Source organism: Lepisosteus oculatus, chromosome 7 (assembly GCF_040954835.1).
Source record: "Lepisosteus oculatus isolate fLepOcu1 chromosome 7, fLepOcu1.hap2, whole genome shotgun sequence".
In the NCBI taxonomy this organism is placed as follows: Eukaryota; Metazoa; Chordata; class Actinopteri; order Semionotiformes; family Lepisosteidae; genus Lepisosteus; species Lepisosteus oculatus.
The window spans coordinates 10,277,083-10,300,488 of record NC_090702.1 but is presented as its reverse complement, the minus strand read 5'-3'; the positions used below and the strand labels follow the sequence as shown (position 1 = coordinate 10,300,488).

Below are 23,406 nucleotides of genomic sequence, written 5' to 3'. Positions count from 1 at the left end.
ATGTCTCTATCAGTTTTGCACATCGAGAGACTGAAATTCTTGCCCATTCTTCCTTGCAAAACAGCTCGAGCTCAGTGAGGTTGGATGGAGAGCGTTTGTGAACAGCAGTTTTCAGCTCTTTCCACAGATTCTCGATTGGATTCAGGTCTGGACTTTGACTTGGCCATTCAAACACCTGGATACGTTTATTTGTGAACCATTCCTTTGTAGATTTTGCTGTATGTTTGGGATCATTGTCTTGTTGGAAGATAAATCTCCGTACCAGTTTCAGGTCTTTTGCAGACTCCAACAGGTTTTCATCCAGAATGGTCCTGTATTTGGCTGCATCCATCTTCCCCTCAATTTTAACCATCTTCCCTGTCCCTGCTGAAGAAAAGCAGGCCCAAACCATGATGCTGCCACCACCATGTTTGACAGTGGGGATGGTGTGTTGAGGGTGATGAGCTGTGTTGCTTTTACGCCAAACATATCGTTTTGCATTGTGGCCAAAAAGTTCGATTTTGGTTTCATCTGACCAGAGCACCTTCTTCCACATGTTTGGGGTGTCTCCCAGGTGGCTTGTGGCAAACTTTAGACGAGACTTTTTATGGATATCTTTGAGAAATGGCTTTCTTCTTGCCACTCTTCCATAAAGGCCAGATTTGTGCAGTGTAAGACTGATTGTTGTCCTATGGACAGACTCTCCCACCTCAGCTGTAGTTCTCTGCAGTTCATCCAGAGTGATCATGGGCCTCTTGGCTGCATCTCTGATCAGTCTTCTCCTTGTCTGAGCTGAAAGTTTAGAGGGACGGCCAGGTCTTGGTAGATTTGCAGTGGTCTGATACTCCTTCCATTTCAAGATGATCGCTTGCACAGTGCTCCTTGGAATGTTTGAAGCTTGGGAAATCTTTTTGTATCCAAATCCGGCTTTAAACTTCTCCACAACAGTATTACGGACCTGCCTGGTGTGTTCCTTGGTCTTCATGATGCTCTCTGCGCTTTCAACAGAACCTTGAGACTATCACAGAGCAGGTGCATTTATACAGAGACTTGATTACACACAGGTGGATTCTATTTATCACCATCAGTCATTTAGGACAACATTGGATCATTCAGAGATCCTCGCTGAACTTCTGGAGTGAGTTTGCTGCACTGAAAGTAAAGGGGCCGAATAATTTTGCACGCCCCACTTTTCATTTTTTTATTAGTTAAAGTTTCAAAAATCCAATAGATTTCGTTCCACTTCACAATTGTGTCCCACTTGTTGGTGATTCTTCACATAAAATAAAAAATTTATATCTTTATGTTTGAAGCCTGAAATGTGGCAAAAGGTTGAAAAGTTCAAGGGGGCCGAATACTTTCGCAAGGCACTGTAGTTGTGCCCTTTTATCAGGGCATTTCAAACTTATTTTGTAATGGTTTTCAGAAACTGAGAAGGATTTTTTTTTTAATTCTTATCTCGTTGTATAGTGGTCAGTGTATAGTATGTTGACCTATTTTTGTTTTGGTTTTTGTTTCTATGTGAGATTTTGTCCCTGTTTTTTTCAGTTATGAAACAATGTATAATTTCACAGCTGAGCTGTATCATTGTTTGGTTAAATAGAATAACGGAGTTGAGATTGCTTCCCTTGGAGAACTGTTATTTAAATTCCATGTTTCATACAATACTTTCATTAATACCACACTGCTAAGCTGTTGTATGTCATGTATTCAACTTGTTTCCTTTTAAAAATGAAAATGTGAAAAATTTAGTCCAATTTTACGGTGGATATAAAAAGCCTACACATCCTTGCATGTTTTTGTAATGTATTTTTTTGCAAAATTTAGATGGGCTTGGATGTTCTTTTTTGTAAGAAATGACGTGTGCAGAATACGGGAGATGGTTGTCACATGCAAGGAGTGACCAGTACCTGCCAGAAATTCTTGCAGCTGCTTTAATGTTGCTGTAGGCCTCTTGGTAGCCTCCCTGATAAGTTTTGTCCTTGTCCTGTCAACTTTGGAGGGTCGTCCTGATCTTGTAAATGTCCCTGTGGTGCCACATTTTCTCCACTTATTGATGATAGTCTTCACAGTGCTCCATGGTACATCCAATGCCTTTGATATTCTTTTATATCCCTCTCCTGATTGGTACCTTTCAACAATAAGATCCCGTAGATGTTTTGTCAGCTCCTTGCGGACCATGGCTATCCCAGTAGGATGCAACCATGCAAGTTTCAAGGAAATCTTACAGGAACAGTTGATTTTTAATTTGGGTTAATCAGAATCATTTTCATTGATGGCAGGTGTATGCTACTTACCTTTGAACAAGATTTTGAATTTGATTGGTTAACTCTGAACACAGCTACAGTCCCCATTATAAAAGGGTGTGCAAACTTATGCAACTAGGGTGTTCTAGGTTTTTTCATTTAAATTATTTTCCCTAATTATCTATTTGTTTTTCTCTTGAATTGTGTTGGCTGCAAGGTCACTTTAAAGATCGAAAAATGTCTGACATGATATATCTCGATTTCTGGCTTCACATCACAAAAAATGCAATTTCAATAAGGGTGTGTAGACTTTATATCCACTGTATGTGTGCCTTTATTGTTTCAAATCAAAATTTTTTTTGAAAGAGTAGCTTGCAACATAATTTGAACTAATTTTAAGCAGCTGTCGAGTTTTGTATTCTCTGCTGCTTGAAGGAGTTAAACCAAGCTTCTGGAATATGAGGGTGTTTTAAATAGTACTGACTAATGTACCAGTCCACCTTTCATGCAAGTCGACAGAGAATGGAAAGAATGGCATCTACATCAAAGTTGTCACTGTGGATGTTCATGGAGACATGTCTGCCTTGGGCCTAATTGAAAGCTTTGATCATGTGAAGCACAGTTTTCTGACACCTTATTATTCTGTGCACAGATGATACGGCTGTATAGCTGTATTGTCCATATTCTTAGAAAGTGACTTAAAGGAAAATTACCGGTGTAAACACAAGACACTAGACTACAGTTTAATACTGATTTAAAATGACACTGCACAGTTGGCAGTTATTTTTGTTTCAAATGCCTACTTGTTTTAAAGCTTTGATATGTGCAACTTTCCCTGACATATTGAATAAGCCTTGCACATTAGAGACAGGTGTGCCAGACCTGCCTCTACCACTCAGAGGCACTGCTAAAGGGTCCTGTCCCACAGTTGGTATTTGCTCAGCTTATTGCTCTCCTTTCCCAGCACTTGTTTTATCCTGCACTGTTATTTTTTCTGTACTGCTACTGTATAAGATATCTATTGATCTATTTATATAAAGTGTTGTCTGGGTATTCACATGAACAAAGCCAGTGGCAATGTGATTTTCTGGGTAACTTAAAGGATTTGCTTAGTAGTACTACACAACAAAGTCTTAGACTTATTTCATTTTAGATATTTTGTAAAAACAAACAGTTTGATATCAGTTGAAATGGTGTCTTTCATTCACTAAAATGGGAGCTTAATTAATGTGCCGCCATTAAAGAGATTGCTCAACTTAAAGTCCTCTCTGCGTAATTTGAGCCCATTGATAGCTCATTACCTTCTTTAATTGTTTTCACTTTTTATAGTATGTTAAAGATTATCTAAATTTATGCATCAGTCACTTATGGTTAATTAGGGCAAATAACTTGTTTATGTAATAATAAACATAAGTATATTAGGTTCTATTTTAATATACATTATTTAATAAAATAATAGTTAATACATTTATTTAATATAAATGCACTAATATAAAATAAATTTGACAGCACATAGAATCATTGTCTTTGTTTTTAGGAACTGAGATTAAAAAATGTAGCTCTCTGGCTATAGTAAATCTTAATAATTTGCTGATGGGGTTGAGATTTTTTAAAATTCATATAAAAGATTTCATATATACTAGATTCTACTATTTGTTGTATACAAAGCACTGTCATGAAATTCCTTTTGAGCACTGATATAAAGTTGGGAACTGATTTGAGCTCAAATTTTTTTCAACATTATCCTGGATGTCTCTACTCTAGTCCCTTGGTCACTAATGGAGTAGCTTTAGTCTCTGAAAGGTGATGCCAATATTTCAATCAGTTGGTGAATTTATATTGCTTCAGTGCCTAAAATGCTGTAATTTAACGTCTACAGGCCTTCCACTCACTCTAAAACATGTATGTTAAGTAGTTGTATTACCTTGTTTTTTCCCCAATCATATTCACTGGAATGGATTAAAAACAAAATCAATATTTTAACTTTGTGGCCCAGTCAGAGCCCAGCTTTCAGTGCAATCTAGAATCTGTGTCAGCTGATAATTGCTATGCATCACATCTCACTTGAGGAAGCAAGAACAGTTTTACTAAGAAGACTGGGCAAAAATTGCAGTGCCCAGATGTGCAAAGATTGTAGAGACTTGTCCAAGAAGAATCATGGCTGTAATTTCTGCCAAAGGTACCTCTACCAAATATTGAATCATAATATTGACTTATATAATTCATTTAGGATGATGTGTACAACTGCTTTCATTTTGCCATGTTTTTTTAGCTTTTCTGCCATTGCACTCAAATTCCAAAATAAGTCCTGACCAAATTTCAGCAACATAATTAAAAAAAATGGACACTCAGTAATAAAGAATGCTAGACATTAATGTGTCTTTTCTATTATTTTGTCAAGGATCGCAAACTGTCCAAATCAGAGCGACAGCGCTTCAAGGAGGAAGCAGGGATGTTGAAGGGGCTCCAGCATCCCAACATTGTTCGTTTCTATGATTCATGGGAGTCACCATCAAAGGGGAAAAAGTGCATTGTGCTGGTGACGGAGCTGATGACATCTGGAACATTGAAGACGTGAGTATTTGTCCTATAATCCTGTAATTAAAAAAAACTGACAACTCCTTCAGCTGTTTGAGCAAGCCCATTTCATGTCAAAGAAAAAATATGAATTAATTTTATTACATTTTTCTTTAATAAAGGGCATTTGATTATATTTAAAGTGTTTGATAAATTAAAAAAATCTTGTCTTGAATCGGACATTAACCACATACGCTTAGACGTTCTTCTGTGGAAGAAAGAATCGTTCATATACCGATCCAGTCATTTAGAATGCGCGACGCATCATGTACCTTTAGTCATGATGCATGCTGTATTACAATGCTTTGCACTGCTCGACAGCTTTCTTTAGAAAATCTGTGCTGGACTGCACTACTTTGAAATCAGCCAGGTGGCACAGTGAATGCTTAACGTGTCATGTGGAAGAATTGTGTGCTGTCACACAAAACACCTGGGTTCAAATCCTGGTCAGTGCCCACAACTGTGGAGAATAATCTTTGTCCAACAATAAAATTTTAAAAATTAATACTTTTTATACTATATTAATATTTGTCTATATAAATAATATTAAAAATAAAGGTAGGGCTGTTTCATAAAGCAAGATTACTCAGCTGGATATATAAATGTTAGTAATTGTGATAGTAGGCCATTGTGAAGGGAATGTTTTTTACAGGTTTATGGATTAAAACTATCTGCAAAGTAAAAAAAAAAATATTTGCAAAGTAATATCTACAAAGTAAATTCTTTAAATCCAAATTGTCCAGTCTAGTGTATGTCTAATTTTTCATTTCAACTCGATGATAGACTAATTACTAGCAGCTAGTTACTGGCATTATTTATCAATTAAACAGCTTCTCCCAGCTCTTCTGGTGCATAGACCTTGAAAACTTGCAATCTCCAGCACCAGGAATGGAGAGCACTGCTTAAAATGCTATCCACACAACTCCTTTTTCAACAAATTCCAAACATTCTTGCTTACAATATTGTTTTGTAACTGCAGCACTGACGTTTACAGTAGCTGAATACATTGAAGTACTTAGAGACATTGACCACTGAACAGCATCTCCCTCAAGTGGGCAAGGAAGTTTACAGCTACAATGAGGTGACTAGGAATATGTAGATCACAAGTGCTTTGCCCAAAACTCTGCTGGATTTTCTCTAGCAAAGCAGATGAAAGATTAATCCATCCTGCAAATGGGTAGACTATCTGGCAATTTACATCCAGCCCCACATCTCAAAAAAGACAGAAAGCTTTTGAAAGACTTTTGTCATACCTCAGAGACTTTTTGTTTCTTAAAAGCCTTTATTTCCTAGTTCATAATAGAGATCCATTCTCTGTAGAATATTGCTTTTGCATTGTAGGGATTAAATTAAAAATATACTTAAAATCCTCCATAAGGCTTTTGTTGTAATGTATCACTAAACAAAAATATAAGCTGTTTTGCTTGCAGTATTCTTAACATTGTAAGACTGAAAGAAATATCAGGGTATTCAGTATTTTTACTTTGAAAGTAAAGCAAAAAGATTTTGATTTGTAAAAGCTATTTTGTATGAGGTATTTCGTATATGGAAATCAAAGTTCTATATAGTTCACTACATAGTAGAAGTATTTTTTATAGATGATTAAGAGAAGTATAAAATTAGAGTTACATTTAAAATTAACCTCTCATTTCTAAGCTGTACATTGAGAACTTAAGTGGTTTTCTATGGGGCTTAACAAATCAGTGTGATCTACTTGTCAGTTATTGTTATCATTCATCTTTACAGCCTGTGAACTAGGTAGATTGTAGTAATGTAGATTACCAGCAGGAAACCGCCCATGGCCAAGCTCCATATTATTTCAAAAAAGGTTACTGATATAACAGAAGTGCATCTTGATGTGCTTCAATCACATGTATGTCTAAAGCTTTGGCCCCTCCAGGCTTGTCGAAAAATCAAATAGAGTGCTTGGAAAGACTAGTTTTAAGTATCCAAATTTGTACCATTTGTATTATCAAGTAAATCTCTATTTTATTGATCAGCAACTATAATTTCTAGACACCAAGGATTTTTACTTTTTACCATCTGGTCCTTAATTATTAGCGGCCACATTTTCTGCATTCACTTGCCAAACTCACCTGTTAGCGCCCCCCCCCCCCCCCCGTCAATACTTTGTACATAGTCCTTCAATGCAAATTTGCTCCAACTCCATTCCTTGATAGTTTTTGCCGTGTGGTTTGGTCATTGTCCTGCTGGAAAATAAATCTTCACCTTAAACACAGATCTCTGGCTGACTGAAACAGGTTCTCCTCAAGGATTTGCCTGTATTTGGCTTCATCCATGTTGCCCTTGTTGGCAACAAGCTTTCAAGTTCCTCCTGCTGGAAAGCAAGCCCAGAACATGATGCTGCCACCACCATGCTTGACGGTAGGGATGGTGTTACCCAGCTGTTGGGCTGTATTTGGTTTGCGTCAAACATAGCGCTTTGCTTTCAGGCCAAAGAGCTCAACTTTAGTCTCATCAGACCACAACATTTTCTTTCAAAAGGTTTCAGGTTTTGTCACATGGCTTCTAGCAAACTCCAGGTGAGACTTAATGTTGGCCTTTCTCAGAAGTGGCTTGCTTCTAGCCAGTCTCCCAAAGAGGCCAAATCTGTGAAGTGCTGAAGAGATTGTTGATGTCTGGATAGTTTCTCGCATTTCAGCCGAACAGCTCTGCAACTCTGTCTGTGTTGTAGCTGGCTTTTTGGTCACTTTTTTGGCAATTGTCCTTCTTGTCCGGTTGCTCAATTTAGTAGGACGGCCTGATCTTAGTAGTATCTGGCTTGTGCCATGTTTTTCCATTTTGTTACGATGGACTTCACAGTGCTCCTAGGAAGGTTCAAAGCTTTGCCAATCTTTTTAGAAACTTCTTCAGCTTTTGTCCTCCTAACAACATCTTGAAGTTCCATGGGAAGCTCCTTGATCTTCATGACAGCAGGACTGATATGATCTGCTGTTTTATTTGTGAGGCCTCACAAAGTCAGTGATATTTATTGTGCAATCTTTCAAGATAATTGAATTCCTCACCCAATTTAGGTTGTTAAAACAAATGGGGTGAATACTTATCAATTAAGTAATTTTCAGATTTTTATTTTTAATATAATTTTGAAGACATCTAAATACTTAATTTCATTTGAAAATTATAGAGAATTACTTCTACAGGAGTGGAAAAAAATTCAGTTTAAACATGCTTTAATTTGACTTTGCAACAGCAGAACGAGAAATAATTAATAGGTGCTTTTTAATAGGTGCACTTATAACAGAGAATTTACCTTGTCTGTTATAACTGTTCTGAAAATAAACTTTATTATGCTATAGTAGTGCTGCATTTATAATGGTAATAAGATGTAAAAAGTAAGAAAACAGCTCAATAAAGCATTATTAGAATCAAAAAACAGTTATCTAATTTGTTTGCACTTGCAATATCTTGGGCAATATCAGGGTAAATGCTTCAAGGTTGTACAGTATTAACTTTCATTAAAAGTGCTTAATACCAATAGTATTTGGAAATAGCAATATTTTTTAAATAGTTAATATATTGTACTATTATAATAATTATACATTACATATAATATTCACAGCCCGAGGAAATATACCTTGTTTTGCCCATATGTTAAGTCCAGCTTCGTGAAATGGCTGTTTGCAGTACCTAACCCTGGCAAGTACCAATGTTTTACTGAAGTAGCTCCATTAATATAAGTTTGGCTAGAAATCAAACTAGCCAATACATACCTGGCCATAGCGAGTTGCTCAAGTATATGGCTCATATTTGGATCTTCAGGAAAAGTTTGAATCAACAGCCTTTCTCTTTATTAAATTTATCAAAACTGCTTCAGTGTTAGGTATGGCTTTTTGTTGCTGTATATCCAAAATAGTGTTGTGATTAGTGAAACGCTAATCACATTGAGAATACAAAACTTGAACATGCTCTCAGGCTCAATCCTGTGGAGTATGCTATTAAAACCAAACTTGTGTAAATTGAGTATGGCTCCTGTTCTGTTAGAAATATTTTTTAGTAGAAATCATCACTGTTTATTTGGTTTTAAGACATTATTTTAAACTTACGTTTTTGTTAAATTGTATTTGGAGAGATATAGTTCCTGTTTTTCATTTGACAGGTACCTGAAACGTTTCAAGGTAATGAAGATTAAAGTTCTGCGCAGCTGGTGCAGGCAGATACTAAAAGGCCTTCAGTTTCTGCATACAAGGACCCCTCCTATAATCCACCGGGATCTCAAGTGTGACAACATCTTTATCACTGGTCCTACTGGTTCTGTCAAGATTGGTGACCTGGGCCTAGCCACTCTCAAGAGGGCATCATTTGCAAAGAGTGTCATAGGTATGTCACCCCTGATTATGCTATGTCCTCTCAAGCCACATAAAAACAGACCACAGAATTCTGGTATAGCTGGTTGAATTTAAAATATATATTACTTAAAGACTGGGTTTAGAAAATATATTTTAAATTCATAAATGTTTTTTGCAACAGATCATTTTTCAGGCTGTTTCTGTTTTTTAAGCAGACCATAGTTTTTAATTTGCCTTAAATTGTCCCTTTTCACTTATTTTTAAAATACTCAGTATACAAATTCATAAGAAGTGATTTAATCAACTTCTAAAGAACATGAGTAAAATGATCTTTCTTTCAAATAAGATAACTTTTTCTCATGTCAATGAAAGAAAAATAAAAAGGATCCATTGCAAAACAAATTGACATTAAATCAGGTTCAGGACTCAAAATACATTTTGGGTAGTTGTCACCCAAATGTAAAGCAGATAAAATGTCAGTAGCCCTTGTGGAACTAAATTGTGTTGCTAAATCAATGGCTGAAACTGGCTTGTAACTCTGTATAATTACACCTTTTTACCCTTTAAACAATATACAATGTTTAACTTATAATAACGTTGTGTAGTTTGAGTAAAAGTATCACTTCCAGAGTGTTTGCAATGGTTACTAACAGTTAAAGCGGTTATCCTACAAGCACTTATTTAGTTTTAGTGAAGCTTTCTATCCTTAAAACCTGTGGTCTGCTTATTATAAAATGATAATATGAATGTTTTTAAATGTTTAATATTTCTCTTTGTAGGTTTTGGGTCATGAGATTTTTTTCAATGTTTCAGATCACGGTTTATTTCTGTCTGGCCATCTCCCTGCTACTTTACTTTAATCAACCTTTTTTTTCTTTTTACATTCTTGAGTATTTTTTTGACTGTAGGCTGTTACCTCAACTCTCTCCCTCAGTCTGCAGTAAGGATTAAATTATAAACTGCAGTTCAGACAGTAAGTATTAAAGGAATTGGGTCTGGTAAGTGACTGAGCACTATGTGAACTAATGAATTCAAATTCAAATTTATTAAGAGTTTTTAGTTTTTCTGTGCAAGGCCTTTTTAGTCTCTGTTTGAGGTGTACAGAACATTGCTTATCAGTTGCTAGCTATGGAATCTGCTTAACTTGAATTTCTCTTGTAACAGGTTGAAGAATGTAAGTCAAAGTTAATGTTTTAGAGCATATGGTGTTTAAGGTAAGGTTTTGTGGCTATATGTTCCATAGCTAATCCTTTACCTTTTCTCTTCCTTTTTTTTCAGCCTACCTATGTATAGAACAAAGTAAAGCAGGCCCTTCTCAATTGGTACTGTTACGTGCACTGACACATTCTTCAAATTAGAGCTCTGGTGCATTTGTGAGTTAAAAGGGGAGGGGGCTAAGATTCAGCATTTGATATTGTTTGCCTAACAATGTTTAACTGTCCTCTCATCCTTTTTATATTTGTGTTTAAACAACAAAGAAAACTTTTAGTTGGGCCTTAGAGCATGTTCAGTACATCAACACAAAAGGCCTTGCATAGGGAAACGTGCCTCATTCATTACAGACTAACTTAGCCAAGATTCCCCTCCTCTTTTTTTTTCCTTCTTCTTTTTTTGCCTCCACTTTTCTGTCTCTTTTCCCACAGGTCACCACCACCCCTGACCGTCACTCTCCGCCTCCCCGCCTCCCTTCGGTGGGCAGGCCAGTGGAGTCTGCTCTCTGAGACACTCAGAGTCTGAATCGTTCTTTTAATTTAAGGTACCCCAGAGTTCATGGCCCCTGAGATGTATGAGGAGAAGTATGACGAGTCAGTGGATGTTTATGCCTTTGGGATGTGTATGTTGGAGATGGCTACCTCAGAGTACCCGTACTCAGAGTGCCAGAATGCCGCCCAGATCTACCGCAGAGTTACGAGTGTGAGTCTTAGAATTTTCTCTTCTCTGTGACAGAATGTCTCTTGAACTACATTCGTCCATCTCTAACCCAGTTCACCTCCTCTTAAGGACATGTGCCTCTCCCAGCCTCTGTTATATACTAGTCTGCCGTGGTACAGTTGAAGAGTATTAATATGTGCTTTGGTTCGTTGTTATTCTGTGCAAATAACACAAACAGGACTTTTCTTAAATGCCAACAGAAGTTGTGACAGTGGAACAACATTTGAATGTTATGAAAAATGGGAAAAAAACATCATAAATGATGCAGGTTTTCTATTAAGGATATTTGTCTATAGTACATACTGGATGCCAGACTGTATTGCTGGTGTTATTTTTTTTAACATTAGTGGAGTGTTTTCCTAGATACTAGTTTTCTATTAAAACTCTCCTCAAACACAAAGATTTACACAAGTAGAATTGCAAGGGGTACTAGAATATCTGAAGATGAAACACTTAAAGATATAATGGGTAAATTGCATGTGAGAGATGCAAAATGAAAAAAAAATGTCAATTATTTCTTAAAGTATTCTAAAGCTTGACTTAAAGCTTGTGTGTACCAGCCATATCCATGTAATAGTTCAAATAGTCAGCATGTGCAGACTGCAAAGGAACAAGTAAAGGTTTATTCCATGCTGAAAAGAGAAGAAAAGAAAACCAATGTTTCGGCTGTGAAGCCTTCTTCTTGGAAAGCTCCACAGCCGGGTGTCTGGTGTTACCAGAGTGCTTTGATTTTTTATATTAGAAGAATGAATAAATTATTTGGTCTTGAATAAGATTAATATCTTTGTTCAGTCATAATCCATAATGAGTTCATTAAGAGGTTACATCCTGTAAATATCGAAGAATGAACATGGATGTTTCTGTATTGTAAGGCACATGTTGATTGTATTTGTAATGAAGTACAGCAGAAAATTTACTTTCTTAGCTAGTTATGGACTTGAGGTGCTAGTGATCAGATTATGTTTCAGTTTTGTGATACAAAGTGTATTCATAAAATAACGTCTGGTCTAAAATTCTTTCTGTGCAACAAGATGCTAATATGTTCAGACTTTTGCAGATGTGTTCTAGGATTGTAGCGAAGCCACTTGAGCAGAGTTTTCAAACTGCTTATATTAAGAGTATGTCGAGACTAGTTGTTAGCATATCCTATGGTCTCCCTCAGGTTCTGCATGAATCATATAAACTCATGCAAACAAATGTTTTAGAGTTCCTCAGTGTACTTAAAATTATTTTTTACCCCGTACTCAAATGACTCAATAAGTTCAGAGTAAATGAGTAATGGTTTATAAGCAAGTGAAATTAGTGAATAACATGCACAAACAAAGGGGTAATGCGTAATATGGGCTAAGTGAAATAGTTGGGGGAGTAAATTTACAGGAGTCTAGTGTAGTTGTGTGGGTCCTATAGAAGTGGTGTGAAATGAACATGCTTGGGTAGAAGTCTGTTATTCAATGTTTACTTGTACTGTTAGTATGTTTTGTAAGTTTATGTGTATGTAAAATATAGATGCTAAGATGCAAGACAGATTTAAGAAAAATTTAATATTTAATATGCCTTTAATGTCAGGAAGAGTTCTCCACTTATTACAGTACAAACAGAGCAAACTGGCAGTCAGCCAGGCCCTCCACCAGATCTGTATTCCACTGAAGATGAAAACATGCTGAATCTACATCTCATCTGGCACCTTCAGTCTATATTTCAACCTTTAAGGCCCAGGTTGAGGATAGGATTTTATTAGGTTTTTGAACCCTTTAAGTTATTTTTTAATTAAATTACAACCTTTTCATTTTTTTTTAATCAAGCTGGTAGTGGTTCATTTTATTCCCTTGTAAAATGCCATTCTCTCTGTTATGTCTGGAATTTTGCAGGAAGGATGCAGCATAATTCTTCAGTGCGAAAATAATCACCCCTTACCATCCATTAACAAGCAATTAGCATTGACCTTGCCCTTTTAGGGAATTAGTGCACCCATACCATGCCAGAAAAATGTACATCACAGCATTATGAAGCCACCAGAATACTTCAGTGTTGGAACCAAGTATTCATGTTTATAAAGTTGGTGTGGTGCGCATTCATCCATTTGTTGAGATAAAGGATGTCAAGGTGAAAGGTGATTCATCTGACCTTTTCACATTTCTTTATCTTCTTGGTTTTCTGTTGTTCTCTTTGCACCAATAAACTTGCACATCATTGCATGGTGTGATGAGTGGTATGTGCACACCAAACCCATTATGGTATTTTGCTCTGTGGATTTCTTAACAGGCCATTTTTGATACAACTAGATATTTCAGTTTCTGTTCCCCAGGCTGGAAAGTCAGTTGATCTACTGTTGCCCACATATTTTGCCTTGCACTTCAAATAAGTGCACTGATATCACGACCCTGGAGTATGTGGTTCTGCCCACCGTTGCAATTCTTTCATTGTCATTTATTGGTCACCTCTTGCAGCCATTTAAGCCATAATTATAAGCAACCAGTAATGTTCAGCATTTTGTATACATTAACAGAATCAATAGGGAAACTATTTAAATAAGACGTGAGCCACAATAGTGGCATTTCTTCTCACAATAGAAGCCAGTTATTTCAAAAATATATTGTGTCCATGTACCCAGAGGTTTCCATTTTTGTCCACTTTCTGTATTTACTCATTTGCCCAGGGACTTATTGTGTACTTTATCATTATAAACCATGTACTTTTAAAACAAAACCATCTAATTTAAAAGGTTATTACTGTGTATTGTAACATTAAAATGTAACTAGGAGAAGTTGCTTTGTATAGTCAGAGTTCTTTTGGCTAGTGGTTTTGCACCTTGTCATTTTTAATAAGAAAAAAAGTTATAGATGAACATGTCTTTATTCACTTTCAGCCCTGTTATCCTCTGGGGGAAATTTGTTTTACAGTAAACTACAACAGAACAATATAGAAAAAACAAACCACCACCAGCAACGAATACAGTACAGCAGTGTTTCAAGAGAAGAGTGTCACTCTACTTTTAGCGCAAGAGCTATTCCCAGATTCACAATGGATGGATGAACCACACACTCCATAATGCTCCTAGCGTTCTTTAGAACTCTTTTTGTAGAGGGCGTTGGTTCATTTGATTTGCCCCAATGCTTATCTTTACTAATTTTCCAAATATTTCACAATTAACTGTACTGATGATGCCAAATCAGCATGTGAGACAGTATGTTAAAACCATTTATAGAAATGGCCAGTCTCATCTATGTTTTTGTCTTTGACCAATCCCAAGTAGTTTTAGTCATTGACAACCTCTGTAGTCTGATCATCAATTGCAATTAAGTTGTAGGGGTGTTGCATTTCTAATAAAATCAATCATTAGATGATTGAAAACAGTTTTATTAGGTCAATTAGAAATTTTGTCACATCACACTGCTTCTGAACATTTTTGTATTTTAAAAGTGAGAAGGTTGATTGCTGTTATTGTTTAGATAGATACTTTATTGATCCCGTGAGGGAAATTGCAGTGCAACAGCAGCCTTACACAGACAAGACAGCCACAGTGTAACGAATGATACAATAATAATAGTACAATACATACAATACAATCAGTATAGCGAGGGGTGCACTAAAAGAGTTACTCACAGTCCGGACACACAAAGAACAAACTAGAACAGAACAGTATGCAGAAAAATCATATCACACATATGAATATAAATATAGATGTAAATATAAATGTATTGCACGGGTCCCTGGCATATATTGCACAAAAAACGGTTGTAAACGGGAAAAGAAAGCTTCATCTCGGAGATACTTTTTGTCTGCAACCTAACATCTTTATGGAAAAACTGTAACATCTAATCTTCTGCAGTTTTCTGTTAGAAAATGTTTTATTTTATATATATAATTGCTTATACTTATTAAGCGCCTTTTCTGGGCACTCCACTCAAAGTGCTTTACAGGTAATGGGGATTCCCCCCCACCACCACCACCAATGTGCAATATCCACCTGGATGATGTGATGGCAGTCATAGTGCTCCAGAATGCTCACCACACATCAGCTATCAGTGGGGAGGAGAGCAGAGTAATGAAGCCAGTATATAGATGAGGATTATTAGGAGGCCATGATTGGTAAGGGCCAGTAGGAAATTTGGCCAGGACGCCAGGGTTACACCCCTGGGATTTTTAATGACCACAGAGAGTCAGGATCTAGGTTTTACGTCTCATCCGAAGGATGGGGCCTTTTTACAGTATAGTGTCCCTGCCACTATACCGGGGCATTAGGACCCACATGGACCGCAGGGTGAGTGCCCCCTGCTGGCCCCACTAACACCTCTTCCAGCAGCAATCTTAGTTTTTCCCAGGGCGTCTCCATCCAGGTACTGACCAGGCTCACACCTGCTTAGCTTCAGTGGGTTGCCAGTTGTAAGTTGCAGAGTGATATGGCTGCTGGCTATAATTATTTTAAATTGAGTGGAATTTGCTTTTGATACAGCAAACAACACAGATGAGACATACAACATATACAGTACAAATTTAAATAGGACAGAAGACAAACATTGTCACATACATATGTAAACAGCTTTCTATGTAGCAGCATAATTATACAATGGAATTCAGAGTCCAACATGAATTCAGAGTTTGTATGGCAGTGGGAAAGAAGCTGAGGTTGAAGCAGGCAGTCCTTGAGAGGAAAGATTTTAAATGTTTTCCAGAAGGGCGAAGCTGAAAGAGATTGAGTTGGATGAGAGAGTACTGAGATGATTTTCTTAGCATGATTGGAGGTACGGCTAGAATAGAGAGATGAAATGGAAGAGAGTTCACAGCCAAGAATTTTTGCAGCTTTGGACAGCTTTCCTGTTTGCCTTTTGAGTAGTTATCCAAGTTCCCATTCCAGACTGTAATGGAGGTTGTCAGAACACTTTCACTCATGGCTGTGTAAAATTGAATAAGGAGTTACATAGTGAAATATGGTATAACTTAAAGTTTAGCTGCATACCCAGAATAATCTGTAAGCTTTTAAATGCCTTAATGTAGTGTTATTTGTAGGAAAAGCTTACTTTTTCCTACATCAGGGTTTTCACTCCACTTTGTTTGAAACCTGTTTTCTTACAAGCCCAGTTGTAGTACCCCACATTAACCTCAAAAAGACCTAACACTCATCATTGGTAATAAGCAGAAAAGAAGGGAATTATGAAGTGAGAATGTGATAAATTACTTTGCTAACATGTTTTTGAAAACCTATTTTAACTAGAATATTTAATTGCTAATAATTAGTTATTTACATAAAAAAACATCAGCAGGCATTAATCCCGGGTTCACTTGTATAACAGTGTCTCGTTGTAATTCTCGGTTTACCAACACAGTTTTTCTTAATCAACTGTCTCTTATGAACAAGTATGTTTAAAATAAAAAAAAAACATTGTCAGGTTTAACATAGTACTGTACACCATGTGTTAGATAGCCTTTTTTACTGACATGTCTTTTTTTTTACACCATCCTAAAACTAACAGCATAGAATCATTGTAATTTTCTTTTCTCTACCATTTGAATGTAAAATGTAGTAAAGTTGAAATGTCTGTCTCACCGTGTTTGGCAGGGTGACTCAAACCAATTGAGTCACAAAGAAGAGGCACATATTCATCAACAAGAACTCCTTTGACTTGGGATAATACTTCTAGTGTGACTGTGACTGTTTAGCAACAAGTTATATCCCTTTACTTGCCTTTCTAATGCTCTCTCACATGATCGTGATCTCATAATCTGCTTTTTACTGTCCTGTAGCTTAAAGAACACTTAAAATGTATGCAGAAAAATAAATTGCGAATATTTCAAGGAAATATATTTTAGAAACATGTTCAAGTAGGTAGCTATGTCAGCATGCGTAGGCTACAAAGGAACAGGTAACGGGTTTATTCCACGCTGAGAAGAAAAGAAAGGAAACGCAAGTTTTCGGCCATGGAGCCTTCTTCAGGTGTGCAACAAAAGGAAACGTGTTTCCTTTCCTTTCTTTTCACCATGAAATAAACCTGTTACCTGTTCATTTAAAAACATTTTCTCTTGACATGAGAATCCTGCTGGTACTGTACAGTTAGTTTGAGGTGAGGGGATCTTTTACTGTCCCTTTAACTTTCATATGTATATATATAGTTCTAAAACTAATTGTCATTAAAATAGTCTAGTTTTAACATTACAGTGTAAACCTTGTGTTTCCTAGTATACCTTAAAGCACCACAAACCATTTTCTGTAGGTAGGGCCAAACACATTAAAGCAACAACCCTCGTATTAAGCAAAATACAAATGAGTATTTTTGATATCTTAAATGAATGTTTTTGAGGAATATTGAAAAGCTGGCTTTCTTTTTTTTCCCCCCAGAATCCAATAATTCAGTGACATATTCACGTTTTGACACTTAAAATATTTTAATTGTTCTTTTGTCTTACCTCATTCTTAAGTGTAGTATCAGTGAAAATTGCTTTTCCAGATGGAGGGTAAGCACTTTATTATCACTGTGTTCTTTAATTGGCATTTTATTTTATTTTATAGGTAGTGAGAGAGACTGGGCTTCACTCATGTGTTGCTTATTTTATTTTAGTGTTTTTAGTGATTTTGTTCTTTGGGACACAATCCATAGATCTGTTTAGTACAATTAAAACTGTGAGTAAATGTATCCTTTTTGGAAAAAGAATGTAAAAATAAAAGGTACCCTCTCTTGCATGTATCTGAATTCTTTACACAAGATAGCAGGGAGCTTGTATAGTTATTAAAATGTGGTATTTGTTTTTTTATCTTCTCATGTTTCCAATGACCCAGAAGTCATGCCTTTTTAATATGTGGTGGTTGAGAAATACCAGTGAGCATCTGGCTTAAAACAGTCCTTTATTGTTATTGAGCTACACAAACAGTAATGAGGGATTTAATTAACTTACTCATATACTGTTACTTTGTGGCTTAATTTCATTAGTTCTTCCGTCATTTTACTTTGTTTTGCCCCCAAGTCCAATGGAATGACATTTTATAAAGCCTTGATCTTTGGATTTTTATGTTGAATAACATTGCAGTACCACACTGAAGAGAACGGTATGTCTTCATATGAGAGATTTAATTCTAATTTAGATGAGCTTTTTGATTGACTTACAAGAATTTGGTAAGTGTCTTTTGTAGTAAACTTGTTCATCCTTTTGATTTGTAAGCATGTTTGACACACTAAAACAAATAAGGGGCAATCAAGGGACCATGGTTTAATGAAATGTCTTTATCCTTTTAAATGCAATTTGCTATTTTTAGAAGCATCTCCTTCTTGAGTCAGGCAATTTATTTGGAGCCCTTTTTTCGTTTTTTTATATGCATAAAAAATTTTAAAGGGATGCCTAGTAGTACCTTTGTCCAAATTTAAATGAAGTCTTCCAGTTCAGCGGCTGTATATCGCTTAGGTTTTGGCATTTCTGCTTTTTCCTGAGGATGACCTATAACAGCATATAGAAGCAAATAGAAGGTATGTAAACTTCACTGCATACGAGTCTGAACCCAGTGGACCTCTAGGTTTTCTGCAAAATAAAAATAGTACCACCAGATTGTTATATTACTTAGCACAACATTGATATGTTGATAATTTAAGTAATAATAAGTGCAATTAGCATTGCTTTGCATCATTTGAAATATTAGTTATACATATAGAACTGGGCTGTATAAAATAGCACAGCTGATGAGAACCAATGTATGTAAGTATATAAACATTATGACAAGGTAATTAAAATCAGATATTCCAATACAACTTTGCAGTGGATGATAATGATATTCAAGAACAAAAATTAAGTATTTTATCTTTCAGTTAGTCAAACTGATTAGGATGTGAGGCAGTATCACAGTGGGAATGTATGCAGCAATAAGACTGCACAACTTTTATTACATTCAGAAATAGTCGTGATTTACGTTTTTTTTCCCCCATTATCTTGGATCACCCTTTAGAGACTAAAATCAAACCATTTTAAATCTCTTTAAAGCATTTTTGGAAGTAGATGTTGAAATGTTTTATTTTCTCAAGTAGTTTGCTGACAATTCTGTCAATGATGAATGAATATGGTTATTGCACCTCTGTTATTGGTGCAATTCATATGCTGTGAGACAATTCTAAAAATCTCATGACTTTCATGGATTGAGTATTTTAATTGCACTTGATTGTATATTTTCAAGGCAGAGGTCAGTGTGCTTGTTCTTCTGTTAGCTAGCCAGCTCTCCCACTTCTAAAGCCAACAATTATGAAAAATGTAGAGCTCTAATTGATTTATATCCTCTCTGTAACAGTCTTCATCAGTGAGGTGAAGGTTGTATTCTTTATTTTTGATATTCACTTATGTTTTACATAAGTTCTTTTTCAAATATTTGTATTTTTGGATGATACTTTTATCCAAAGCATTTCATATTCACACTCATTTATACCTCTGAAAGTTTTTACTGGAGCAATTTGTGGGAAGTACAGTAGTTTAAGGGTACAATAACAGTGTCTCTGCTAACACCCAACCTTCCAGTTACAAGTACAGTAAGCTCCGCACTGCAGCTTACCTTTTAAAAGGCAATTTGATGGATCTAGACCTTATAAAATTCCACTATACAGTTCTCCCATATATAAACAGCACACTTTGTTCCTTATATTAATTGATTTATAAATAGAAGTTTATAGAGTTGCATGAATGCATATTGAGACTCTTTTCTAAAGTGAATCATTATGATTATGATGTCTCAGCTACTGCTTGCAAGGATGAATGAGTGCTTTATGTAAGTAAAGAGAATAGTGCTTTTTGTGAGTAAGGGTACCAATACTTGCGACTGTGGATGGAATTTGTACTTGCTCTTTTTTGCAATTTGTATTTCATTCTATCACTGTTTTATATTGTCTGAAATTAAGCATTTCCTGTCCTTTTATTTTATGGGTATGTATATTTTTACAGGGAGTGAAGCCTGGCAGTTTTGACAAGGTAGCAATACCAGAAGTTAAAGAGATCATTGAAGGATGCATTCGCCAAAACAAGGATGAAAGGTAATTGTGCCTTTATGGGAACTTCATATGAAGTTGCAGGCTGATATGTAGACATACTGTTGATCAATTTTGAGTGTGCATATCTGGGGTTTGAATTATTCTTTAGGTTTAAGTGAGTTTACTTATCTGGGAGGATTCTTGGAACATGAAACATTTAATAGTATGTAGGAATAAACTAAAAACAAATAAGCATAAATTCTCTGTTGAAAATCATTGATGAATAGATGGTATATTTTTCTACAGTCCTATGCAGTTGTGGAACATAAATGAGATGTTAAAAGTAGATTGTTTTATAAATATTTTCACTTCAGATTGTTAATCAAAAGATCTAATTAGATGTCCTTAAACATAATTAAAGGCTAGCCAGAAAGGGTTGTATACATAACAAAAGCACATAGTCCATCTTCTTTAAAAGTGGTGTATTATGATCTCAGACACAGGATTCAGTCTTATGCTGAATGTCTTCAGTCTTATGTGTATGCTTTATGTTGCGGGAACAATATCTCATATACGTGACTAAATGCGCTTGGGTTTTTCCAGGCCAAGGTATCCTTAGTTTGCCATGCAGCATTGATCCTTGTGCTCAGTTTTCAGTGAACTCACTCCCAACTTTACTATAGGTGATTGTTCAAGTAAACATTGTTGGCTTAACAGTACAAACATCTTGTAGGATCCATGCATGTTGCCGTCAACCCTCCTGTAGTGGTACAAAGTTATGGTTGTAAGCTAAGTTTATAAACATTGTTCTTAAAAAAAAACAGGAGTTAGAGGAAGGTTGTAAGTTATTTTTCAGTTAGGATCTGACTTTGCTGACTGTAACAACCATATTTTCCAATCTGTTTCAAAACTCTCACCTCAGTATTAAAATCTTTTGCGTACTTCCAATTTCATTTGGCTCACTTAAGACCAGGCCCAGCCTTAAGTTGTAGTAGTCTATTTTAGTGTATGCTATCTGCCTTCTTCGTTATTATTAGGCTGGGCAAACGATTTTTAAAATTTTTAAAAAATAAATAAAAAATGAGATATAATGATGTGTTCCTGCTTAACTTAGACATTGTACGACTTTTAAACATATAAAAACAGGTTTTGAGAGTTAAAAAACACTTTTTTTGCGCAAAAAATGGGTGATTTTTCTTCCTCGTGATCAGCTCAGAATCCTGTAAGGTTTTTACTTCTTAATTAAACTTTTAAAATACACGAATTTCATAAAGACAACACACGTTTTTCGAAGAGAAAAAATCCCATTCTTTCCTCTTCCTGTTGTGTGAAACTCATCAGCAGGTCTTTTTTTCCCAATCAGAGGCTCTGAAAATAGCATACCGCCCACTGCGCTCCGTCAGAGAGGGGCGCGGCACCGAGAGAGGGAGGAGGCGCGGAGCTCAGCAGTACAGAACGAACATTCTGCTGCCTGGAGCACTTATGGCAGGGATCGCGTCTGCATTTATAACTTAGTTTTTAAAATTAATCAAGCAATATGAAGCATCTCTTTTTACTTTTAAGTCACTTAATTATCATTAAGCATAGCTTTCTCACCACTTAGACTACTTTTTGATACCATCCTTAGACAAACCAGAAACGTTGTTCTGTTCTAATGACATTACAAGTGGAAAGATTACAGATTTAATCGTCTTTAATTTTGTTACGTTATACATTTTAGAAACGTTTCATCCATACAAACACCACAAAACTATTCTCGATTGTATTTCTGAATAGTATGTTACACGTAGTTCACTGTTTTAAATACATCTAATTAAGAAAGTTAAGTGTTAGCATAAACTATTAGCAATCAATAATATTAAATTTAGCACTATAATAAGTTGTTGCACTTTCCCCCGCATCTTGTAAAAATATATTTTCATTGTTTAAATATACATTAAATCTGACTATCATATAATAAGTTAAATACAAAACTAAAGAAAAAATAGGGTTAAATATAATTCAAAATATTTTGCTAACAATGTTAACTGTTTATGAATAATAAAATGTATTAACTAAGGAGTAGAATGGCACAGTTGTTAGTATGTTTTTTGTTTTGTTTCTTTTTCATAAATACAACAGTAGTACCTGATGTCTCAGTGGCTTTCAAAATTAAATTATGCATGCAAACCTGTGAACTAGAAAGATAACTAAGATATCCATCCATTTATGATGGTGGCGAAGTGGTTAGCATTGCTATCTTGCAGCACTGGGGTCCTAGGTTCAATTTCTGCCATCCTGTGTGTGTGGGGTTTATGTTCCCTCTTGCACTCCAAAACATACTGGTAATTTAATTGGTTTATGGGAAAACTGGCCGTGGTGTGTGTGTGTTTGTGTCTGTCTGTCCTGTGATGGACTGGCGCTATGTCCAGGGTGTATTCTGCCTTGTGTCCCGTTGCTTACTGGGATAGGCTCCAAATCCTCTGTACTGGATAAAGAGATTAGAAATGGATGGAAGTAAAGGCACTGTGTGGATGGAACTATACACAGTGTTAGAAACCCCCTATGAAATGGCAGCATCTCACAGAGAATAAAATATTTTATAGTGCTGGCTTAAGGAAACAGCATTTCCACCTCTCTTCCACATCAGTATCCATACCTAGTTATTTAAACAAATTGCCTCTAATTATAAACATCTTAATATGCTGGCTCTGTGGATCCGCATCAGCTATGTTTGCCCATTCCTTCAATTCATGTGCTAGCAACTACACAAAATCAAAAATACAATCCTCATTTCAGTATCTATGTAAACATACAGTCTGTTAACTTCATCATCTTCATCAAAAGTATGCCTAACCCCATTAGGAAGTGTTCTTGTTATAAGTGTATTCCTCAGCTTTCCCCAATTATCTTCTTCTTACCAACATCTCTAGTCTTTTATCCTGCAATAACTCAGCCAACACTTAAATCTCCAAAAGCTGCTTGTGTTAATTTCTTTAAATCACAAATATCATATGTAAATACTGGCCATGTAATACTCTGCATTGTGGAATAATAGTTTATTTTAAAGGAAACTAGAGAAACTAGGAACTAGAGAAATCAAGAAAGGCTTTTTTTTCTAGAATTAATAAATGCACATCCTGTTCACTGGGGAAATTAAATCTACACTGAGCAATCTTCAATATGTTCAGAATATGACAGCAAGAATCCTATCAGGGATGCATTACACCTGTTTTCAAGTCCTTGCACTGGTTACCTATCAGGTTTCGAGTCAACTTTAAAATCCTTATCCTCATTCAATACCTACAGTATAGGGCTTATTATCTGTCTACTTCCCACCTTTGTCCGTCTGACTCTGGTCTTCTAGCTGTCCTCAAGAACATCTACATTCTGTGGGTGACAGGGTCTTCTCTAGCTGCACCCCAGAGCTCTCAATTTGTATTCCCAGTGATA

The 23,406-nt window shown here is 35.9% G+C and overlaps 1 protein-coding gene across 11 annotated transcripts in view; it reads left to right on the top strand.

The window, feature by feature from the left end:
• Nucleotides 1-23,406, top strand: part of wnk1b (WNK lysine deficient protein kinase 1b) — a 156,502-nt gene that overhangs the window by 42,448 nt on the left and 90,648 nt on the right. For 10 of the 11 annotated variants that reach the window (XM_015353170.2, XM_069192144.1, XM_069192146.1 and 7 more), the window contains exons 3-6: nt 4,627-4,799; nt 8,920-9,140; nt 10,866-11,023; nt 19,949-20,037. In XM_015353170.2, the coding sequence (XP_015208656.1) occupies nt 4,627-4,799; nt 8,920-9,140; nt 10,866-11,023; nt 19,949-20,037 (641 nt within the window). Of the gene's footprint in view, nt 1-4,626; nt 4,800-8,919; nt 9,141-9,893; nt 10,324-10,865; nt 11,024-19,948; nt 20,038-23,406 lie in introns of those variants that run through there. The other variant, XM_069192149.1, reaches the window with a different exon arrangement.